The sequence below is a fragment of the Copadichromis virginalis genome, linkage group LG19, assembly GCF_057382275.1.
Source record: "Copadichromis virginalis isolate Kocher_CV1m ecotype Utaka linkage group LG19, C_Virginalis_male_GT1.1, whole genome shotgun sequence".
In the NCBI taxonomy this organism is placed as follows: Eukaryota; Metazoa; Chordata; class Actinopteri; order Cichliformes; family Cichlidae; genus Copadichromis; species Copadichromis virginalis.
In genome coordinates this window covers 2,556,235-2,574,551 of record NC_140636.1, presented here as the reverse complement: position 1 = coordinate 2,574,551, position 18,317 = coordinate 2,556,235, and the positions used below count along the sequence as shown (strand labels likewise).

Genomic DNA, 18,317 nt, shown 5'->3' with positions numbered 1-18,317 from the left:
TAACAGAAGAGGATTTTCCCCTTCTTCCTCTTACACCATCTGAATCCCCAACAGTCAAATGGAGAAAGGTTGAGGAGACACCAACAACATTTTTGAGTTTATCTGTGCTGACATTAAAACCATGAAGGAGAGAGTCGACCACTTTGACACACCACTTGCAAAATATCAGGAAACCAGCGAGTCACATGCAAAATGGCTCTCTCACCTGGAAAGTTTTTATGGCTGAGAGGAAAAGGACAGAGAGGACATAAGGACAGAAGTCATTCAAACAGATCAAGCTGTTCTGCCAGAGGCCAAAGATGAGCTGCGTTGTGGATACTCTGCATTGCCTAGGCCCAAAAAGGACGAACCAGGGTGCAGTCGGGCTCTGAGTTATTTCTTAGCAGTTGTTTTCATTCTTAAAAATACTTTTAATGGAAAAATCCTGATCTCTGAATGTGGCAGAGTTGGTCATTATTTTCTATTAGTGCTTGATATTGCAAATTGTTGTAAATGTTTATGGCTTCAGTTCCTAACCTGAAAATAATGGTTTCATTGACAGGTTAGGGGAGCGAGTGCTTCACTGGTTAACTAAATTTCCCAATTCTCACATTGTTTTTGGTGGGGACTTTAATCTTGTAAATAATTGTCTTGACAGGTGGTCTTTTAGAAATTCTGATTCTTAGAGTCTATATCTAAAACTGTTTATGAGCAGATTTAATTTAAGAGACACACACACCCAGATCGGAAGAAATTCACTATCAAACTAGTCAGTAAACATCTGAGTAATGTAGCTGCAGACACCGTCATCACTGAGTGATCACGAAACTATTTGTATCCTTATTCCTCTTGCTGCTTCTTCATGTTGCCCTAAATCTGCTTTTTGGAAACTTAGCATCTGTGTGTGTGTGTGTGTGTGTGTGTGTGTGTGTGTGTGTGTGTGTGTGTGTGTGTGTTTGAACCAATGACTGTATAAAAATCTTTTATACACTCATTGGTTTGAACACAGCAAAATCTCCAGTGTTAAATTAACACTAGAGAGTGTCTATATGGGTCCACACCTCTGAGTGTTAATCAGTTTTGAAGATTCTGAGCAGTGCTGATTTTCTAATACTGGAATATTTCTAACATTTTGAGTTATTTTCCAGTGTTAGAAAATCAGCACTGCTCAGTGTTAGCCATTGTTAATCTTCAAACCTGACTAGGTTACTTTTAAACATATAACACTGTCAAAAGTGTTAATTTAACACTCAACAGTGTTGTATTTAACACTCAGAGGTGTGGACCATATAGACACTCTCCAGTGTCAATTTAACACTGGAGATTTTGCTGTGAACATTGAAAATATGATCCAGCAGTATTGGAACAAAAAATTAAAATAAATACAAAATTGTTAAATTCCTGAGAAAGTATTGTGGCCAAAAATAGAAAACTGGTGGAACATAATGTAATAAACAAAATTTCAGTCAAAGATCAATCAACAGTGTGTTTATGTTTGCATGTGTGTAGTCCGCCTGACTGACTCACTGACTGTGAGTTTAGCTGAGCCGACGACAGTCTTTGTACACAAGCGTTTTACAGCTTAAACGGAAATATGGAGAAAGGCGATATTTCGATTTATCTAATGTTGGTTTTAACTTAGGAACAGAACACAGGGTTTCCAGGTGATAAAGTAAAAGGCGTTTTCTCTGCTATTAAACAGCTTGGCTTCGTTTTTCAACCGAATGCAACAAGAAGGTTAACTAAATCTTCCCAGTGTAATTTATAACTCCTCATTCAAACCACTTAAAACATATTTGCGTGTCATAATTTTTCTGTTTCCTACTTTCGGAAGCATAAGATTGTTTCTCAGCCCCCCTCTGGAAATAAATTGGTTAGTTATTCTGATGTGCAATAATGTCAGTCGCAAAGTCGGATTCGGAGGACTGTCTGCTTCGTCAGTTCTGAAAAAAAAAACTGTTGTGCATAACTGATGCAGTACTTACTAAAATGACTGAATAATGACATTTTCTTTGTAATTTCAAACTGCTTAAAACTATGTTTGCTAAAACTCGAGCAAACATAAAAAAATAAACGCCGACCTGCGCTTCACCACGTCAGAGCGTTGAGCAATGCAAATGATCAAAGTCCACACGGGAAGCCTCTTTCGAAAAATCTGTCCTCCCATGTCACGCAGTGTGAGCCGTGATGCAGCGGTGTTGTGGAAAAATCACCAGCCATCTGTGGCTCTGGTCTACTCTGTTGTTTTTGACACTATGTTTTGCACCTGTGATGTTACACCCGCAGTGTTTGGATTTTAAACCGCCCTTCCGACCGCAGAAGGAGCTGGAATTTTGTATAATGTACAAGGAATTTGGCTGCTGTGATTATCAGAAGGACCAGGAGCTGATGTCTAAATACTACCAGATTATGGATAATTTTGACTACAGTGGATATACCAGCTGTGCCGGGTTCATCTTTGACTTGCTCTGCCAGGTAGGAACACATGGACAAAGGTCGGTTGGCTGAGTCCAGGACCTACCATTACACTGGCCAAACAAAACAACTGCTGTGAAATAAGCAACAGAAGCAAAACAACAAAGCAGTCTTTAGTTAAAAAATGTCATGATGACTTTGAAAGCTGTACACTGATATACAGTAAAGGCTATGAAAGATTTGTCTGGCGCTTTATTTATGTTCTGTCATTACTGGTAAAGCAGTCTATAGGAAATAGATGGAATTATGCTCCTCATCATCTACAGGCATATCTCAATACAATAACCTGCAGTAATCTTGCTTTGCAAGTATGTATTAATGAAGTACATTATTATTCATTCTTAACATTAATATTCGTTTACCATCATCTATTCAATTATCTGAATACAAGGTGGTTAAAGTGCACAGGGAGAACCCTAGTTCTATGCAGAATTTAGCACACCTGACCATGACATATCATTTTATATATACGGATCAATATGGGTCAAGACTAAAGTTATATATCTCTTCTATATATCTCCTTTAGTCATAAGGGCTGAATGAACTTTCTTAACATTAAGAAATATTGCTGCTGTCACCATTTTAGGTTTTTAAGCTCAACAGTATTTTCTGTTATGGCCCACAACTTTACTGGTTTAGTTCACTGACATCACTAATAATATTTCACAAGAGAGGCTTTTATATAAGACTTTGCACAGCAGGAAACAATGGGCAAAGAGAGTTACAGACTTTTTTTCTTTGTAATGGAAGAACGAGTAGGTAAAGGGATGACAGTTCCCTGAGAGTACTGGACTAAGATTTATATAAAGGATACATAATGTCAAATGAATGCAAAGCCTCTACATTTGACAGATGTTAAACTGCAGCAATAAGCAGTTTATTTAAAATCATGCTTGTCCTATGTACGCTGTATTTGTAACTTGTTCATATTGTAATCCATGTAACAAAAACAACTAATGCAGGTTTAAAGACCACTTTACATGCTATCAGTGGCACTAACTGTTCCTTCTTGTTGCATGTCTCTTCTTTTCCTCTTTTTTTGTCTCTCCTCCATCTGTCTGATCTCAGGAGTGTTCTCCCTATGCAGCTCACCTCTTTGATGCTGAGGATCCAAGCACCCCGGTCAGGACCATCCCAGGCCTCTGCTCTGAATACTGCTTTCAGTTTTGGAATAAGTGTTCTTTCACCATTCCTTTCTTGTCTGGTGACCCATATATAGCAAACTTCAGAGAAAATCAGACCAGTCTCTGCCATTACCTGGAGATACAAGACAAGGACTACTGTTATCCATATCTGCTTAACAACCAGCAACTCACCCAGAACCTGGGTGGCATTCAGGTGAACTCAGATGGCTGTCTGCAGCTGTGCCTGGAAGAAGTGGCCAATGGTCTCCAGAATCCATTAGCCATGGTGCATGCCAATGATGGCACACATAGATTCTTTGTGGCAGAACAGGTCGGCCTGGTGTGGACCTATCTTCCAGATCGGTCCAAGCTGGAGAGACCATTTTTGAACATTACCCAGGCAGTGCTAACATCATCGTGGGAAGGTGATGAGAGAGGCTTTCTCGGACTTGCCTTTCACCCCAAATACAAGTACAATGGGAAGCTGTATGTGTATTACTCAGTGGAGGTGGGTTTTGATGAGAGAATCAGAATCAGTGAGTTCCACGTATCAGCCAATGACATGAATGAGGTGGACCACACCTCTGAGCGGTAGGTATGAACTGTTGTACTTGGTTAGCAAAAAGCACTACCTTTTTCTAAAACCTGAACTGTTTTGCAGTTTTATACTTTTTGTCATATTGACCATTATCAGAGAGAAACAAACGGTTTGCATCAATTCTTTTGTGTTTTTTTTGTGTAAATTTGTTTTAACACCCGATCTATTCCTTATTTCTTGTATCAACATGTTCCTTTAGAGTTATTCTGGAGATTGATGAACCGGCATCCAACCATAATGGAGGGCAGCTGCTATTTGCAGATGATGGGTACTTGTATATTTTCACAGGTGATGGTGGAATGGCAGGAGACCCATTTGGGAAATATGGGAATGCTCAAAACAAGTAAGGAGCTCATAATTAGACATCCAAAAATGAAAAATGTAAAACATTTATTCATTAAAATGTAAAAAAGCTCATTTGAATGTATAATCTTGTATGTTTCTTGACATTTTAGATGAAAAAATCTGCCATTAAAGGCATGTTGTTATGACATTATAACCTTCATTACAATCTGGTGAAAATTATGTTCAGTTCGTGTTCAGTAAGAAATTGCAAAAACAGTAAAAATTTTCAATTTTTTATTACAATGTTTTAAAGATAAATATGACAACTATACAAAAAATATACAGTTTGAATTGTTGTGTGTCTGTTAAAGAGGCGAGAGGATGAAAGTACTGATGGTATTGCTGTTTAAAAACTGTGGAAACACTGACAATCAATATGTAGTGAAAGATCAACATTTTTTACGTTGTAGGTCAGCTCTCTTGGGTAAAGTGCTTCGAATTGATGTGGATGACAACCAGAGAGGTCCATTGTACAGAATTCCTCCAGATAACCCGTTTATACATGAACAGGGAGCACGCCCGGAGGTTTATGCTTACGGTGTTCGCAATATGTGGAGGTGTTCGGTGGACCGGGGTGATCCATGGACCAAAAACGGCAAAGGGCGTATCTTCTGTGGGGATGTAGGCCAGAACAAGTTCGAGGAAATCGATATAATCGAGAAAGGTCGAAATTATGGCTGGAGAGCTAAAGAAGGCTTCTCTTGCTACGATAAGAAACTATGTGCCAACAGTTCATTAGGTAGGTATGCCACATCAATGCACTATTGTGTATGTTAAAGATTTGTCTGTGTAATTTATCCATTGCTTTAAAAATAGCACAATCAGTCTACACTTGTCTCAGACTAGTCACCATTTTGCACTCAGAAGTGCGTTAATTCTTCTGGTGAAATCAACTTTCTGGTTTTTCTTACATGGAAGACTGAACATGCATCAAATTAGTCTGTGGCAGTTAAACAATGCTCAGTTGGTGTGAAGGGACAAAAAGTGGACCAAGGAAATATTCTCCACACCATTATACCACTGCCACCAGCCTACCATCCAAAATCATCACTTCAGGCAACTTTTTTCCATTCTTTTATTTTGGTTAGTCCATGTTATGTGGAAAAATCAGAATTTGGTCAACAGTTTCTGAAATAGTCCAACTGCCTTGTCAATAACTATGCCATATCCAAAGTAATTGCTTCTTAATTCTGATACTTGATTTGAATTTCAGCAGCTGCCATGATTGGCTGATTAGAACTTTGCATTAACAAGCAGTTTAATAAGTGTACCTGATAAATCAGATGCTGAGTATATTTTGCAGTTTTTGTATGAACAAAAACATCATACAATTACTGAATAGTTTACATAAATGTCTTGTTCAATAGAGACACTATTACTCTCTCACTGTCGCCATTACATGATTCATTGTCACTGATTCCCCCCACATTTCTTCTTCTGAATCAGGTCCTACATTTTTCCAAATTAATGGCAGAGTTTATATTCAGAATCACTCTTAATTAGCAGCGCAATAAATATTTGCTTAAAAATTCAGAATTACATTTAGCTTATCAGTCAAATATGGATGACAAATCATTTGTTGGTACTTGACTGAACCCAACCCAATGTTGAACTAAGATGTATCTATAATGGCACATCCTGTTCTGATGCTCTGATAATGGAGATTCATACTAATGCAGTTAATGACCCTTTTTCATTTTTTTCACAGATGATGTCCTGCCTGTTTATGCATATCCTCATAGGATGGGCAAGTCAGTCACTGGTGGTTATGTGTATCGAGGTTGTGAATACCCCAACCTGAATGGCATTTATATATTTGGAGACTTCATGAGTGGGTAGGATTCACTTGAAAGATGTTATTTTATTGTTTAGAACATTTATTTTTATTTTGATAACAGTAGTGAAATACCAATCATTTGTGAAATTAAAGGAGTGTTATGTCTGCCCCCCAAAATCTAAATAACTGTTGTTTCTGTCAAAAAATTTAAAATAACTGCTTTGTTTGATGCAACTTCATTCACATCCTAGGATTTCAGAAATGGCTAATTGAAAAATTCATTTTTTACAAACCCTCCATGTTCCTCGCCAAATAAAATGAAGGACCTTCTCTTCTTCAGGTCACCATTATTTCAGTATTGGTTCATCTATCAAAATCAATATTGATTCAGCTATCAAGACTAATCCTGGTTGGACTAGTCTTGATAGCTGAATTCTAGGTAGACCAGAACCACTCCACAAGTCTTACTCAAAGATGCTAATCTTAACCTTTTGTGTAGACTTTCAGAGTGTCCACCTAATTTAGGAAATAAAAAATACTTTTATATTGTAATTGGATGGCAGCTATGTGGCTGAATAGAGGGGCCGGGTTGAGTCCCTGCTTCTCTAGGCCATGTGTGGAAGTGTTGTTGGGCAAGATACTAACCAACTGAGCAAGCACTTGGTGACAGTGGGAAGGAAAAACTCCATTTTAACAGGAAGAAACCTCCAGCAGAACCAGGGTCAAGGAGGAGCAGCTATCTGCTGCAACTGGAGGGGGCTGATGGGAAGAAGACAGGATAAAGCACAAGCTGTGGAAGAGAGCCAGGCATTCATAACAACTAATGATTAAATGCAGAGTGGTGTACAAATACATAGTGAGTGAAGGTCTCTCCAGCGATCCTCAGGATTTTCTATACAGGCGCTGTGGAGAGCATCCTCACACAGAACATCCTGGTTTGGGAACAGCTGTGTTAAAGACTGAAAAGCTCTTCAGAGAGTGATCCGTACAGCAGAACGCTGCTGCAGGATTGCTCCATAAGTGACTGAGACAGGACTCTCTTCTACATACTCTAAACCATAGGTGTCAAACTCTGGCCCGCGCAGCCTAATTACATTTGGCCCACGAAGCCATACCAAATGACTATCAGAGCTGGCCTACTGGTATTATACAGCTAATATATATATTGTTTAGTATTAAGCTTTGCTTGTTCCAGTTTTTCAGCAAAACGTGTTTGAGTCCATAAGAAAAGATTCATTCTTATATCTGGAGGAATAAATATTGTCACGGAGGAGCAGGGAGGACTCGGCGCAGACTGAAGTCTCAGAAAAACAGGTTTATTTACACACTCCAGGTGCACTATATACAGGTGAGGGAGAAGGGGGCCAGGGTTCCCAGGGGTGCAGAGCGGGGTCGGGAAAAGCGTCCAGAGTCTCCAAACCAAAACACGAGAAATCTGCATACAGAGAACAAGGGTTAGCACGGAACTTTTACGGACAGAGCTCAAAACTGGCTGAGGCTAAAGTAGCACTGACGAGCGTTATTCAATAGTCCAGCGGCGAGGTGCTCTCAGTCACTGCCTTAAGTAGCGGGAGCAAACAGGGTGAGGAGCCACAGGTGATTGCCTACAGGTGGTGGAGGCCGGGAGCTCACAATGAGCTCCGCCCAGGCAGCGAGCAGAGAGAGAGGAGAGAGAGAAAAGACAAAACATAACATGTAGCCACACAGGGCCAGCCGAGCAGGCATGGGGACCGTGACAAATATATTTCAATAAATATTAAAGTTAGCCCGCGACTTTGTTCCAGTTTTGAATTTTGGCCCACTGTGTATTTGAGTTTGACACCCCTGCTCTAAACCCACCGGCACAAAGTACATTTCAAATTCCTTTAATTTTAAATATGTTCATATTGTCTATTTTGTAAAATGTTCAGATTGTCTATTCTTATTTAATTCACTTAATGTACAGAATTCACCTGCTTGCTGCTTACATGCTACTACTGCACATTCACCTAATGTAGATCATATATAATGTTCTTCCTCTCTCCCCCCCTTTGCACAAGTCGAGGAGCGTGTCAGGCTACATTTAATTGTGTTATACTTGTATAACTATGCATGTGACGAATAAAGAACCTTGAACCTTGAAAAGGTGAGTGAAGGAAAAATACTTCACTCACCATGGGTGCATCATCCTAGCAGCCTAAACTAGAGCCTAAAAAAGGTCACCTAACTATATGCTTTATCAAAAAGGAAGGTCTTGAGCATAATATTAAAAGTAGAAAAGTTGCCTGTCTCCCCAATCCAAACTGGGAGCTGGTTCCAGAGAAGACGAGCCTTAAAGCTGAAGGCTTTGCCTCCCATTCTACTTTTAAATAGTCTAAGACAGCGGTGTCCAAGTCCAGGCCTCTCTCTTTCTAGTCCCTGTAACAACCATATCTTTTCACTATCAGAGGTCAATATCAGGTCTTCTGTATCTTTCATTTCTTATCCAAAACTCCAATGTGCAATGTACCAAATGTACTATAGTTATTTGAAGGAATTCATAAGTACTCTAAAAATGCAGAAGTAACTGGTACTAAGGGGTGTGAAATTAAAAACACAAAAAACACACAAAGTGCCTACACATTAGAAATCATAGATTTTATTTATGTTCCAGGCGTTTGATGAGCCTGCAGGAGGACAAAACAACAGGAAACTGGAAATACAACGAGATATGTATGGGGATGGGGCTAACCTGTGCCTTTCCTGGACTTATCAACAACTATCACCAGTACATTATCTCCTTTGCTGAGGATGAATCTGGTAACGAATCATCTCACAATCTCACAGTTTTTCCTGTAGTGTTTTTAGCTGGTTTAAGCAGTTGAAATGAATGTTTTGTGTAATATTCTTTAAATATGTTATTCATTTCAGGTGAGCTTTACTTCATGTCCACTGCAATACCAAGTGCTACATCACCTTCAGGAGTCGTTTATAAAGTCATCGATCCCTCAAGGTGAGTGATAGAATTACTCATTATTTTCAGTTTGTTTTAAATGAAATTAATATGAATTTAGGCAAACTCACCTGAATCAATGACAGGTTGTTTAGAGGGAGAAACATCTTTGTAGAGAAAGTATAACCACACTGTTCCACTTACCATTATTTTTGTTTAGTTCCTTTTGTCAGGTACAGAGAAACATCTGTACATAGATATAGATTCAGTGAGATTCAGTCACTGAAGCGTTCCTGGCTACTTGACAGCCCACATGTGCATGCTATTAATCAAGACCTGTGATCAAGATTCCAAAATATTTCCAGTCATTTGTATCAGGGGATGGAAAGGTAGAAAATACAGTGAGAACATTTTCAGTAATCTCAATAATGCATCTTCCTGCAGTCAATCTGAGGGATTGCTGAAGTGCACTTTAGTTTTTTTATTTGGTGTTACTCTTCTTACAGATGTGGAGATAGACAGGGACTTTTCTCTGTTTCTTATATAAACCGTTTCAGTGCCTCATCTTTAGCTGCAGGTCTCAACTTCTGTCAGTTCAGTTGTAAATTGGTATTTTTGTCACGGACTTATAGAATAAATGTAGGTAAAAATGCACTCATAGAAATCCATGTCCAAAAATCCACTCTTGAAGTCTTATTTTCATTTGCAAATAGTTATATTGATTTTGTGCTCATGTTTTTTATTGTTTGTTTGTTGGGGAAAGAGTTGAGATCTGTGGGGTTGTGAAGTATAGGAATTCTCTTCTTAGCTGTGTTTTGTAGTTGCAGGTAGTAAAGAACATTTCTGTTGTCTAATCAGAAAGTTTGAAAAAGATTAGAGGCTAACATGAGTGTATTAACTTGAAGATTTGATGGAGATGTGTGATTCCTTTCTACTCCCATTTCTAATGTGAAGAGTTGCTCTGTTAATCTTGAAAGTCTGGATTGTGCCAAACTGGAGAGAGACTACAGGGAGACTACAATTGTAATCTGTCAAAGTGGAGGAGATCAACGGGTTTGTGTTAATAGAGGCAGTAATAAAGACGAGGTCTGGAAGTTCGACGTGATTACAATGTATTTGTTCTAATTCTCTTCTTGAGTTGTGGGCTTCACAATATATTGTATCTGATTAGCTAGACAGTCAAAATTAGGTGCCTCAAGATGCCCATTACATGTTTTTCTGGTGAGTGGAGAGATTTTAGCTTTTTTTTTTCCCGGTTGAACCTTATGATGTTGCAGTCTAACAAATGACACAGTTTAGGTGTAAATTTGAATGTAATCACTGAGAAAGATTAATTAATTTGGGAGATGAATTCAGGTTATTAATGTCAGGTTATTAATTAATAACAGAAGTCAGTAAATAGATGGAAGAGTAGTTTTTAGTAATTGTTGCTGTTCATATGGGGAGGAAATTTCACGACTGCCTTAAAGCAGACCCCTCTAAAAACACAGCAGTCAGTGCAATGGCGGTCTCCACAGACGACAATGATTCCTTGGTATGGTCAATTTCCAAAAGGACAATAAATGTTAAATGTTAAAGGACGGCAAAGAGAAGCAATAAAAGGAACCTAACTCCTCCTTTATCACCGTGTCTGATCTTGACTGTTAAAAACAGACTGTCAGCGGATAAATAAGAATAAACAGAGAATCTATCAATAAACAGTTATTTGTCATTGTGTTTTAGACGTGCACCACCAAGACAGTGCCACTACAACCCTCTTCCAGTGAGAGTAAAAAGCAATCTCATCAAGTTTGTTCCTCAAGAAAGTGAGTTCACATACACATTCTCTTCACACAAACTGAAATGATAAACCAGCTATCTCAGTTTTTATAATATCATTTGGTCTATATTGTTTCATGATCTTCCATTAGCGCTGGTTGGCATTGACCTGCCGAATGAAAACTTTCAGCCACAATCCACTGAATCCTATCAATGGCACCAAGAGCTAAGTGATCATCGAGGTGAAATAGGAGCAGGCGTGATTACTCCTGTACCAGCCACAGGTACTTCCAAAACAACCAAAAATTCAAGGCGTAAAGGCCGGCATAGGAAGAATAAATCCAAATTGGAACGTGCACCTCACATCCAGACGGGAGCAGTGAGACTGGTTGGGGATTCCAGGAGTGACCGTGGACGTGTAGAAATCTACATTAATGGGGAATGGGGTACCGTGTGTGATGACCTGTGGACCCTTGTCAATGCTAGAGTGGTTTGCCGGCAGCTCGGCTTCCAACATGCTCTGAAAGCAGCTAAGAACTCTGAGTTTGGTGAGGGAAAGGATTTGCGGATTCTTCTTGATGATGTTAAGTGTGTAGGCACTGAATCCAGCCTTTTAGATTGCAGACATGCTGGTGTGGGGACACATAACTGTGCCCACTATGAAGATGCTGGTGTGATCTGTGGCAACTCATCATATGTTGCAGAAGTCTAAAAGTTTAACTAATACTAGTTGTCGAGAGCAATTACGAAAGAGTTAATGTCCTGTTTAAAAAAACATAAAAAAAATCACAACACAACACAGACAGCTATTCTATTTCCCACAGCAACAAGAAATGATCAGTAATCTAAAACTGCAGTTGTGTTATATGTTGTACATTACAACGAACGTGATAACTACTTAAGAGTATTTTAAATAAAGCTCACAAGCAAATGCATACATTTCAATAACCTACGGCAGGATAGCGTGTATACTGAGACAAACTAAGAGTTATAAATTAATAAAATAATAAAGGCAGTCGTTTTTCTCAAAATAATGGATCTTACTTATAGTACATTAAGATATAGTATAACAATTTAATTACACACAAGCTTTTTCCTTCAGTACTTTTCATTGATAAGTGAATACTTTGAATTTTATTATTGGGTTATAAAAGTTTGACTTTACAGTGTAATATTAAAACGTTGACTGTATATTTCGTGTCTCAATTTTTTGTGGGAAGAAAAAACAATGAGTCCCTGCTTAATGTAATATAAAGGTGAACTGGATAAAAGCCTTAGAGCAAAGAGGCATACCTGAAACCTTTTACATGTGAAATCTGATGCAATATTTGAAGATGATTATCTCAAAGACTATCAAAGATAAAAGCTTGACATTATCACTTGTCTTTACATAAATTACCTCGCTTTAGCTTTTCTTCCATTCTGGAACTCCACAAAGTCTCATGAAAAGACATTTAATGTGTTTTTATATTTAACGTATTTGAGCTCCAGAAGTCTTGCGTAAGCAGACACATTCTACATCTGCTTATTTTGTGCAGAATATTGTGATAACGTTACTTTACAGCAGCAGATGCCCACATTAAACTGACTATTATGAAGATAATATTGATACGTGTATGCAGTTGCATGAGCTGGAGATGGAGACTTTCTTTTTTGAGGTCTTTAATCTTGCCAAATTTCATAACAGAGATGACCACTCGGTGAAAATGATGATTCTGCGGATCCAACATCACATATGAAACTCAAGACACTGACTTTGTGTTTTTAATTGTGGCTGAATGCATGTGTCACAAGTCAAAGTGTTTTACCTTTTAATATGTGGTTATTTATTGAAGGGATGGTTTATTTAAAGCTTTCAGCACCGTACTGAGGAGACATAAGTAATTCCAAACTTGCACGTTGTTGTATTCACATTCATTATGCTCATTCTAAAATAACACGTGCTGGTTATTAAAATACTGAAATTGTGTGTTTTTTGGAGAATATTAAAGAACCTGCTTGCAATATTCTGTTTCACAGATGACATTTATATATAGTTATATAGTTAGTTATAGATTTAAATGTAAATGTAATATAAATTAAAAAAATGCAAAAAATAGTTAAGAACTTATAAAAGGGGCGCAGGGGTCAACAAACCACACCGCCTCTGTTTAAGCATTCATTAAGGCTTTTTATAAATGCTTTTATATTTTCAAAACAAAAAGGTTTGAAAAGTACTTTTCAGATATGATGATATGTTGCACATTTCTCCAGCAGATGGCAGAATAATACTACTATTTTAAAAGCACAAGAGAACCTGAAAAAATATTCGGTCTGCATACCTGTTCATCTTAATCAACAAGAACTGCTTTTCTTGGATGTGTGTGTGTTTGTGTTTTCTAATTCTTAATTGTAGCAGTTCAGAAAAGCTGGTGAAAACCCCTTTTGTCATAGCTGTTCTTCAAATAAAAAAAATCAAATCATAGTCCTACTCTGTATCTATATTTGTTCTATAATTATAGCTACAATATCATAGCTATACCATATAGCTACCATATCATGTCTATATACCTATATTATTGCTAATATGTATATTGTAATATATCTATATCATGCTAAAGCACTTCTGGATGGATCCAAACTGCATTTTGTTGCCTTGTACTTGTGACATGTGCAATGACAATAAAGTTAAATTCTATTCTATTCTATTCTATTAATATCATAAATATAATATATAAAAACTACTAAATGAAAATGTGTGTGTATTTGTTGTAGGGTAATTGTGATGGACCTGTAAACATTTTACCACAGATATTACAGTATTGGACAAATAATTTAGAGACTTTCACCCTGGACATTTATATTTTAGGAATTTAAAAAGGTCTTTTTTTTTTCTTTTTTTAATTGACATTTTGGAATCACTATACAATACCACCAACTTCAGCAATTTGTAACTACATATATTTTTCTTTTTTTTCTATATTTAAACAGCTAAAATATCCATACAAAAAGAATGAAAGAAGAAGAAGAAAGAAAAGAAAAGAAAAAGAAGCAAAACAGGAAACAATAAATAAATAAAAGTTACATAAGGAAAAAGAAAAAAAATAATTAAAAAAAATGTAGGGAGTGTGTTTTTGTTTCCATTAATGTAACTAATATTTCCTGTAGTCTTCTAGTAGTTAACAAAGTCAGAATCTAAAGCAAAAGCAAAATCTGGCCTGTGTTTTTTTATGTAGTCCATCCATTTCCTCCATCGTGATACAAACAGGTCCCTCTTGTAGTTCACATCTGCTGTCATTTTCTCCATTCTGGGAATGTCCATTGTGATGTCCATCCACATGTTCATAGTTGGGCTCTCTGAAGAAAGCCATTTTTTTGTGATGGCTTTTTTGCCTGCAGCCAGTAAAATATTAAACAAGTATTTATCGTTCTTTGTCCATCCTTCTGGCATAAGTCCAAAAAATAGAGTTTTGCTTTCCAAAGGTAAATATCTTCCAAATGTTTCTTGTATTGCTGCATGTATTCCCTTCCAGTAAATTTTAATAACATGACAGTCCCAGAAAATAGTGATTTGCATTTGTATTTCCACAATTTCTTGAATAAAGTTGAATAATTTTAATATAAATGTTAAAAATGAGAAAAATACAAGCAGTGATGTCCAAAAGAAGAGGAATCTATGCATTATTATTATGCAGAAAAAGTAGAATTGGGCTGAGAGATCTATCACTTTATCACCTGTTCAGATTGTAAATCATGTTTTTAAAAAGTAACTAAGTAACTAAGTAATTAATTACTTTTGAAAATAAGTAATCAGTAAAGTAACGGGATTACTTTTTGGGGGACGTAATCAGTAATTAGTTACTGATTACTTTTTTCAAGTAACTTGACCAACACTGGTCACGAGCTGTGGGTAGTGACCGAAAGAACGAGATCGTGAATACAAGCGGCAGAAATGAGCTTCCTGCGAAGGGTGGCTGGCCTCTCCCTTATAGTGATAGGGTGAGGAGTTTGGCCATCTGGGAGGGGCACAGAGTACAGCCAGTTGAGGTGGGTTGGGCATCTGACAAGGATGCCTCTTGGGCGCCTCCTGGGTGAGGTGTTCTGGGCATGTCCCACCGGGAGGAGGCCCCCAGGGCAGACATACCAAAGGCTGGAGAGATTATATCTCTCAGCTGGCCTGGGACCACCTCAGTGTTCCCCCGGACAAGCTGGAGGTGGTGGCCAGGGAGAGGGAGATGGGCTTCTCTGCTTGAGCTGCTGCCCCTTACGGCCCCAGATAAGCGGAAGAAGATGGATGGATGATTTTAATGAGTAATATTAAAATTATATTTAATTATTTTTAAATTAATGTGTTTCCTGGTTCATTATTTTAATTTGTTGTGGGACGAGACAGTAGGGTGATATTCACAGGTAGGCAGGCAGCGCTCTGTAGCAGAGCAGGAGTTGGAACAGGTTGTATCCAGGGTGTGATGGGTCTGTAGTGATGTTTGCCTACTTGTTTCCTGACTCTGGATTTGTGAAAAAAAATGCAGACCTCACTGTCTGTTGTAGTCTGTTCTTGTCAGATTTTGCGGCTGAGCCAAACCAGACAGTGATGGATAAGCAGAGAACAGACTGGATTACAGTGTAGAATTGGATCAACAGCTCCTGAGGCAGGTTGAACTTCCTGAGTTCTCCTGTTCTTTTTTGATGATAGTGTCTATATTGAGTGACCATTAAAACCTTAGAACCTGACAGAAGCAGTGCTGTTGAGTAAGGTACGGGGCGGTAATGGAGAGGGACTTCTTCTGGAGTGCACTTCGATCCCTACAGTTTTGAGCACATTCAGCTCTAGGTTGTTCTGACTGCACTATATGAAATATTATTAATGCCTATTAATACCTGTACAGCAGCTTTTTGTATGAGACAGATTTGTAAAAGAGGCCTTGCTCTCAGTAAGTTTCTTGATTTCTTTGTAATCTCTGCTCATTCTGTATTCTGCTCAGTTTGCATGCTGCCTTTACGAGTTCTTTCTCCTTTGTAATTGATGGCGATCCGGTGAATATACTCAGCTGCTTGCCTTTGTTGCCTGCCACATTGCTTTGTAAATTTTTTCAGTGTTAGGTTATTTTAGCTGGTGCTACTAATTCCTCTGTCTGCATAAAGCAGTGTTGGACACACTGTGGTACCCTCGTCAGCATCAGCTGAACAGTACTGTGCTGCAGAAAGCAGTGTGTTGGTACAAACAGGGTGAGAAAAAGGCAATTAACAATGGAAGAGACGGACCATCATAACTCTTATAAATGTAGGTCTGTCCTACAGAGAGACTGCAAAGAAAGTCAAGGTGTCAGTGAGTCCAGTTTCCTTCTGCAATATGAAACAAACTGTGACAGGAAGAGTCTGACAGACCCAGAGACACGACTGAATCAGGTCATGTGATGGCGGCTCACAGGACAACAGCTTCAAGCAGCTTAACAGTGCTCGTAGTAAGAAAGTCTGTTTCAGCTGTGAAGAGAAGACTTCAAGCTGCAGGTTTGACAGGATGAGTTGCAGCGAGAAAGCCAGGCAAGACAAAGAGGCTTGTCTGTACCATGAAACACCAACACTGGACTGCTGAAGACTGGAAGAAGGTATTATGGACCGATGGATCAAATGTGAAATCTTCAGTTCATCACACAGGATCTTTGTCGTCGAGTAGGTGAAAGGATGGTTCCACAGTGTGTGTCATCACCTGTCAAACATGGAGGAGGAAGTGTGATGGTCTGGGGCCTTAGTCAATGGAGCGCAGCTGGGCACAGCCCGAAAAAGGGACATGGGCCCATCTTCCTACAGGCCCACCACCTGCAGGAGGCGCTGCAGAGGCCGGGTGCATTGTGAGCCAGGTGGCGGCCAGGAGCAGAGGTCCTGGATGGGAGAAGGCAGCTGGAGATCGACAGACGGATTGGTGCTGTGGCCGCAGTGATGCGGATGCTGTACCGGTCCGTCGTGGTGAAGAGAGAGCTGATTGTAAAAGTGAAGCTCTCAATTTACCGGTCAATCTACACCCCTACCCTCACCTATGGCCACGAGCTGTGGGTAGTGACCGAAAGAACGAGATTGTGGTTACAAGCGTCAGAAATGAGCTTCCTCCGAAGGGTGGCTGGCCTCTCCCTTGGAGATAGGGTGAGGAGTTTGGCCATCTGGGGGGGGCACAGAGTAGAGCTCCTTCACATCGAAAGAAGCCAGTTGAGGTGGTTTGCACATCTGACAAGGATGCCTCCTGGGCCCCGAGGCAGACCCAGGACACGCTGAAGAGATTATATCTCTCCACTTGTCTGGGACCACCTCGGTGTTCCCCTGGACAAGCTGTAGGTGGTGGCCAGGGAGAGGGAGATGGGCTTCTCTGCTTGAGCTGCTGCCCCTTACGGCCCCAGATAAGTGGAAGAAGATGGATGGATGATTCTAATAAAGACATTTCATCAAAAGTCTGGGTAGAAATGGATAATTGAAAAATCTAAATTGCCCATAGGTGTGAATGCGAAGTGTGTGAGTGCGAATGGTTGTCTGTCCCTGTGTGTTAGCCCTGCGACAGACTGGCGACCTGTCCAGGGTGTACCCCGCCTCCCCCGTGACCCTGAAAAGGATAAGCGGATGCGAATGGATGGATGGGCTGAATATTTAAATATAATGGAACATGCCTTGATAAGAGTAAATTTAAATGAAAATGTAAAGAAGTGGCCTCATGATTGTGGGTACAATGGTGCTGAAAATACTGGAGAAAAGAAAGAAGAAAAAAAAACAGGATTCTCATAGTGCTCCCAGCACTTATGTGAGCATGGGGTCAATGTAGATGAATGCTGGTGTAAACTATTCCTTTATTGGGCAGATAGGACAATTTATTCACCCACTTACTTTCCCCTACAGGCTGAGAACGGTGCTCCAAATCTGGATCAGAATACTTTATGTCAATTCAAAATGGTTCGTTTTTTTTCCCAGAGCACTGCTGATTTCCACATTGCAGACTTTTCACATAAGCCTTGAGTTCTAAAGAGGCTCCTCAAAGGTATCTTATTTTGGCTACATTGATCAGTGCTCTCCTCCTGACCATGCAGGTTGACAGTCCTTCAATTAATCTTTCAGTTTTGCAATGAAAAACGGTGCATTCCTACTGCGAAAACAACCTTTTTAGTGACATCATGATCACTGCTCTAACTGCTTGGATGGCTAATTTGTTAGTCAGTAATGCTAGCTAATGATGGGCACATGTAAATTGTCCATACCCACTGCTTGTGTTTATAGCAGCAACCTTGCTGTTAAGTGAGTCAGTATGTGACACTTCTCTGAGGTCATCATTTAACTTCACTGAAGGACTTGGCGTGGGATAAAGCTGCTGCTTGTATTCAGATGTGGGGG

At 39.2% G+C, this 18,317-nt stretch overlaps 1 protein-coding gene and 1 long non-coding RNA gene across 2 annotated transcripts; one reads left to right on the top strand and one right to left on the bottom strand.

Annotated features, from left to right (window-relative positions):
- Window positions 1-2,125: 2,125 nt before the first annotated feature.
- Window positions 2,126-13,649, top strand: hhipl1 (HHIP-like 1). The gene is made up of 9 exons (XM_085441441.1): window positions 2,126-2,454; window positions 3,523-4,169; window positions 4,376-4,519; window positions 4,932-5,260; window positions 6,230-6,356; window positions 8,931-9,076; window positions 9,188-9,269; window positions 10,932-11,014; window positions 11,120-13,649. The coding sequence occupies exons 1-9, from the start codon at window positions 2,167-2,169 to the stop codon at window positions 11,677-11,679; spliced, it is 2,406 nt and encodes an 801-aa protein (XP_085297567.1). The 5' UTR covers window positions 2,126-2,166; the 3' UTR covers window positions 11,680-13,649.
- On the bottom strand, window positions 7,599-8,035 carry LOC146685359 (uncharacterized). The gene is made up of 2 exons (XR_014916722.1): window positions 7,813-8,035; window positions 7,599-7,733 (listed from the first exon to the last, which is right to left on the bottom strand). It is a non-coding gene; the product is annotated as an uncharacterized LOC146685359 (long non-coding RNA).
- Window positions 13,650-18,317: the final 4,668 nt, after the last annotated feature.

Coding starts and splice junctions, on each gene's coding strand:
- hhipl1 (XM_085441441.1), top strand. CDS start 2,167: ATGCAGCGGTGTTGTGGAAAAATCACCAGCCATCTGTGGCTCTGGTCT. Junction 4,520..4,931: donor TATGGGAATGCTCAAAACAA/GTAAGGAGCTCA, acceptor TTTACGTTGTAG/GTCAGCTCTCTTGGGTAAAG. Junction 6,357..8,930: donor TTTGGAGACTTCATGAGTGG/GTAGGATTCACT, acceptor TTTATGTTCCAG/GCGTTTGATGAGCCTGCAGG.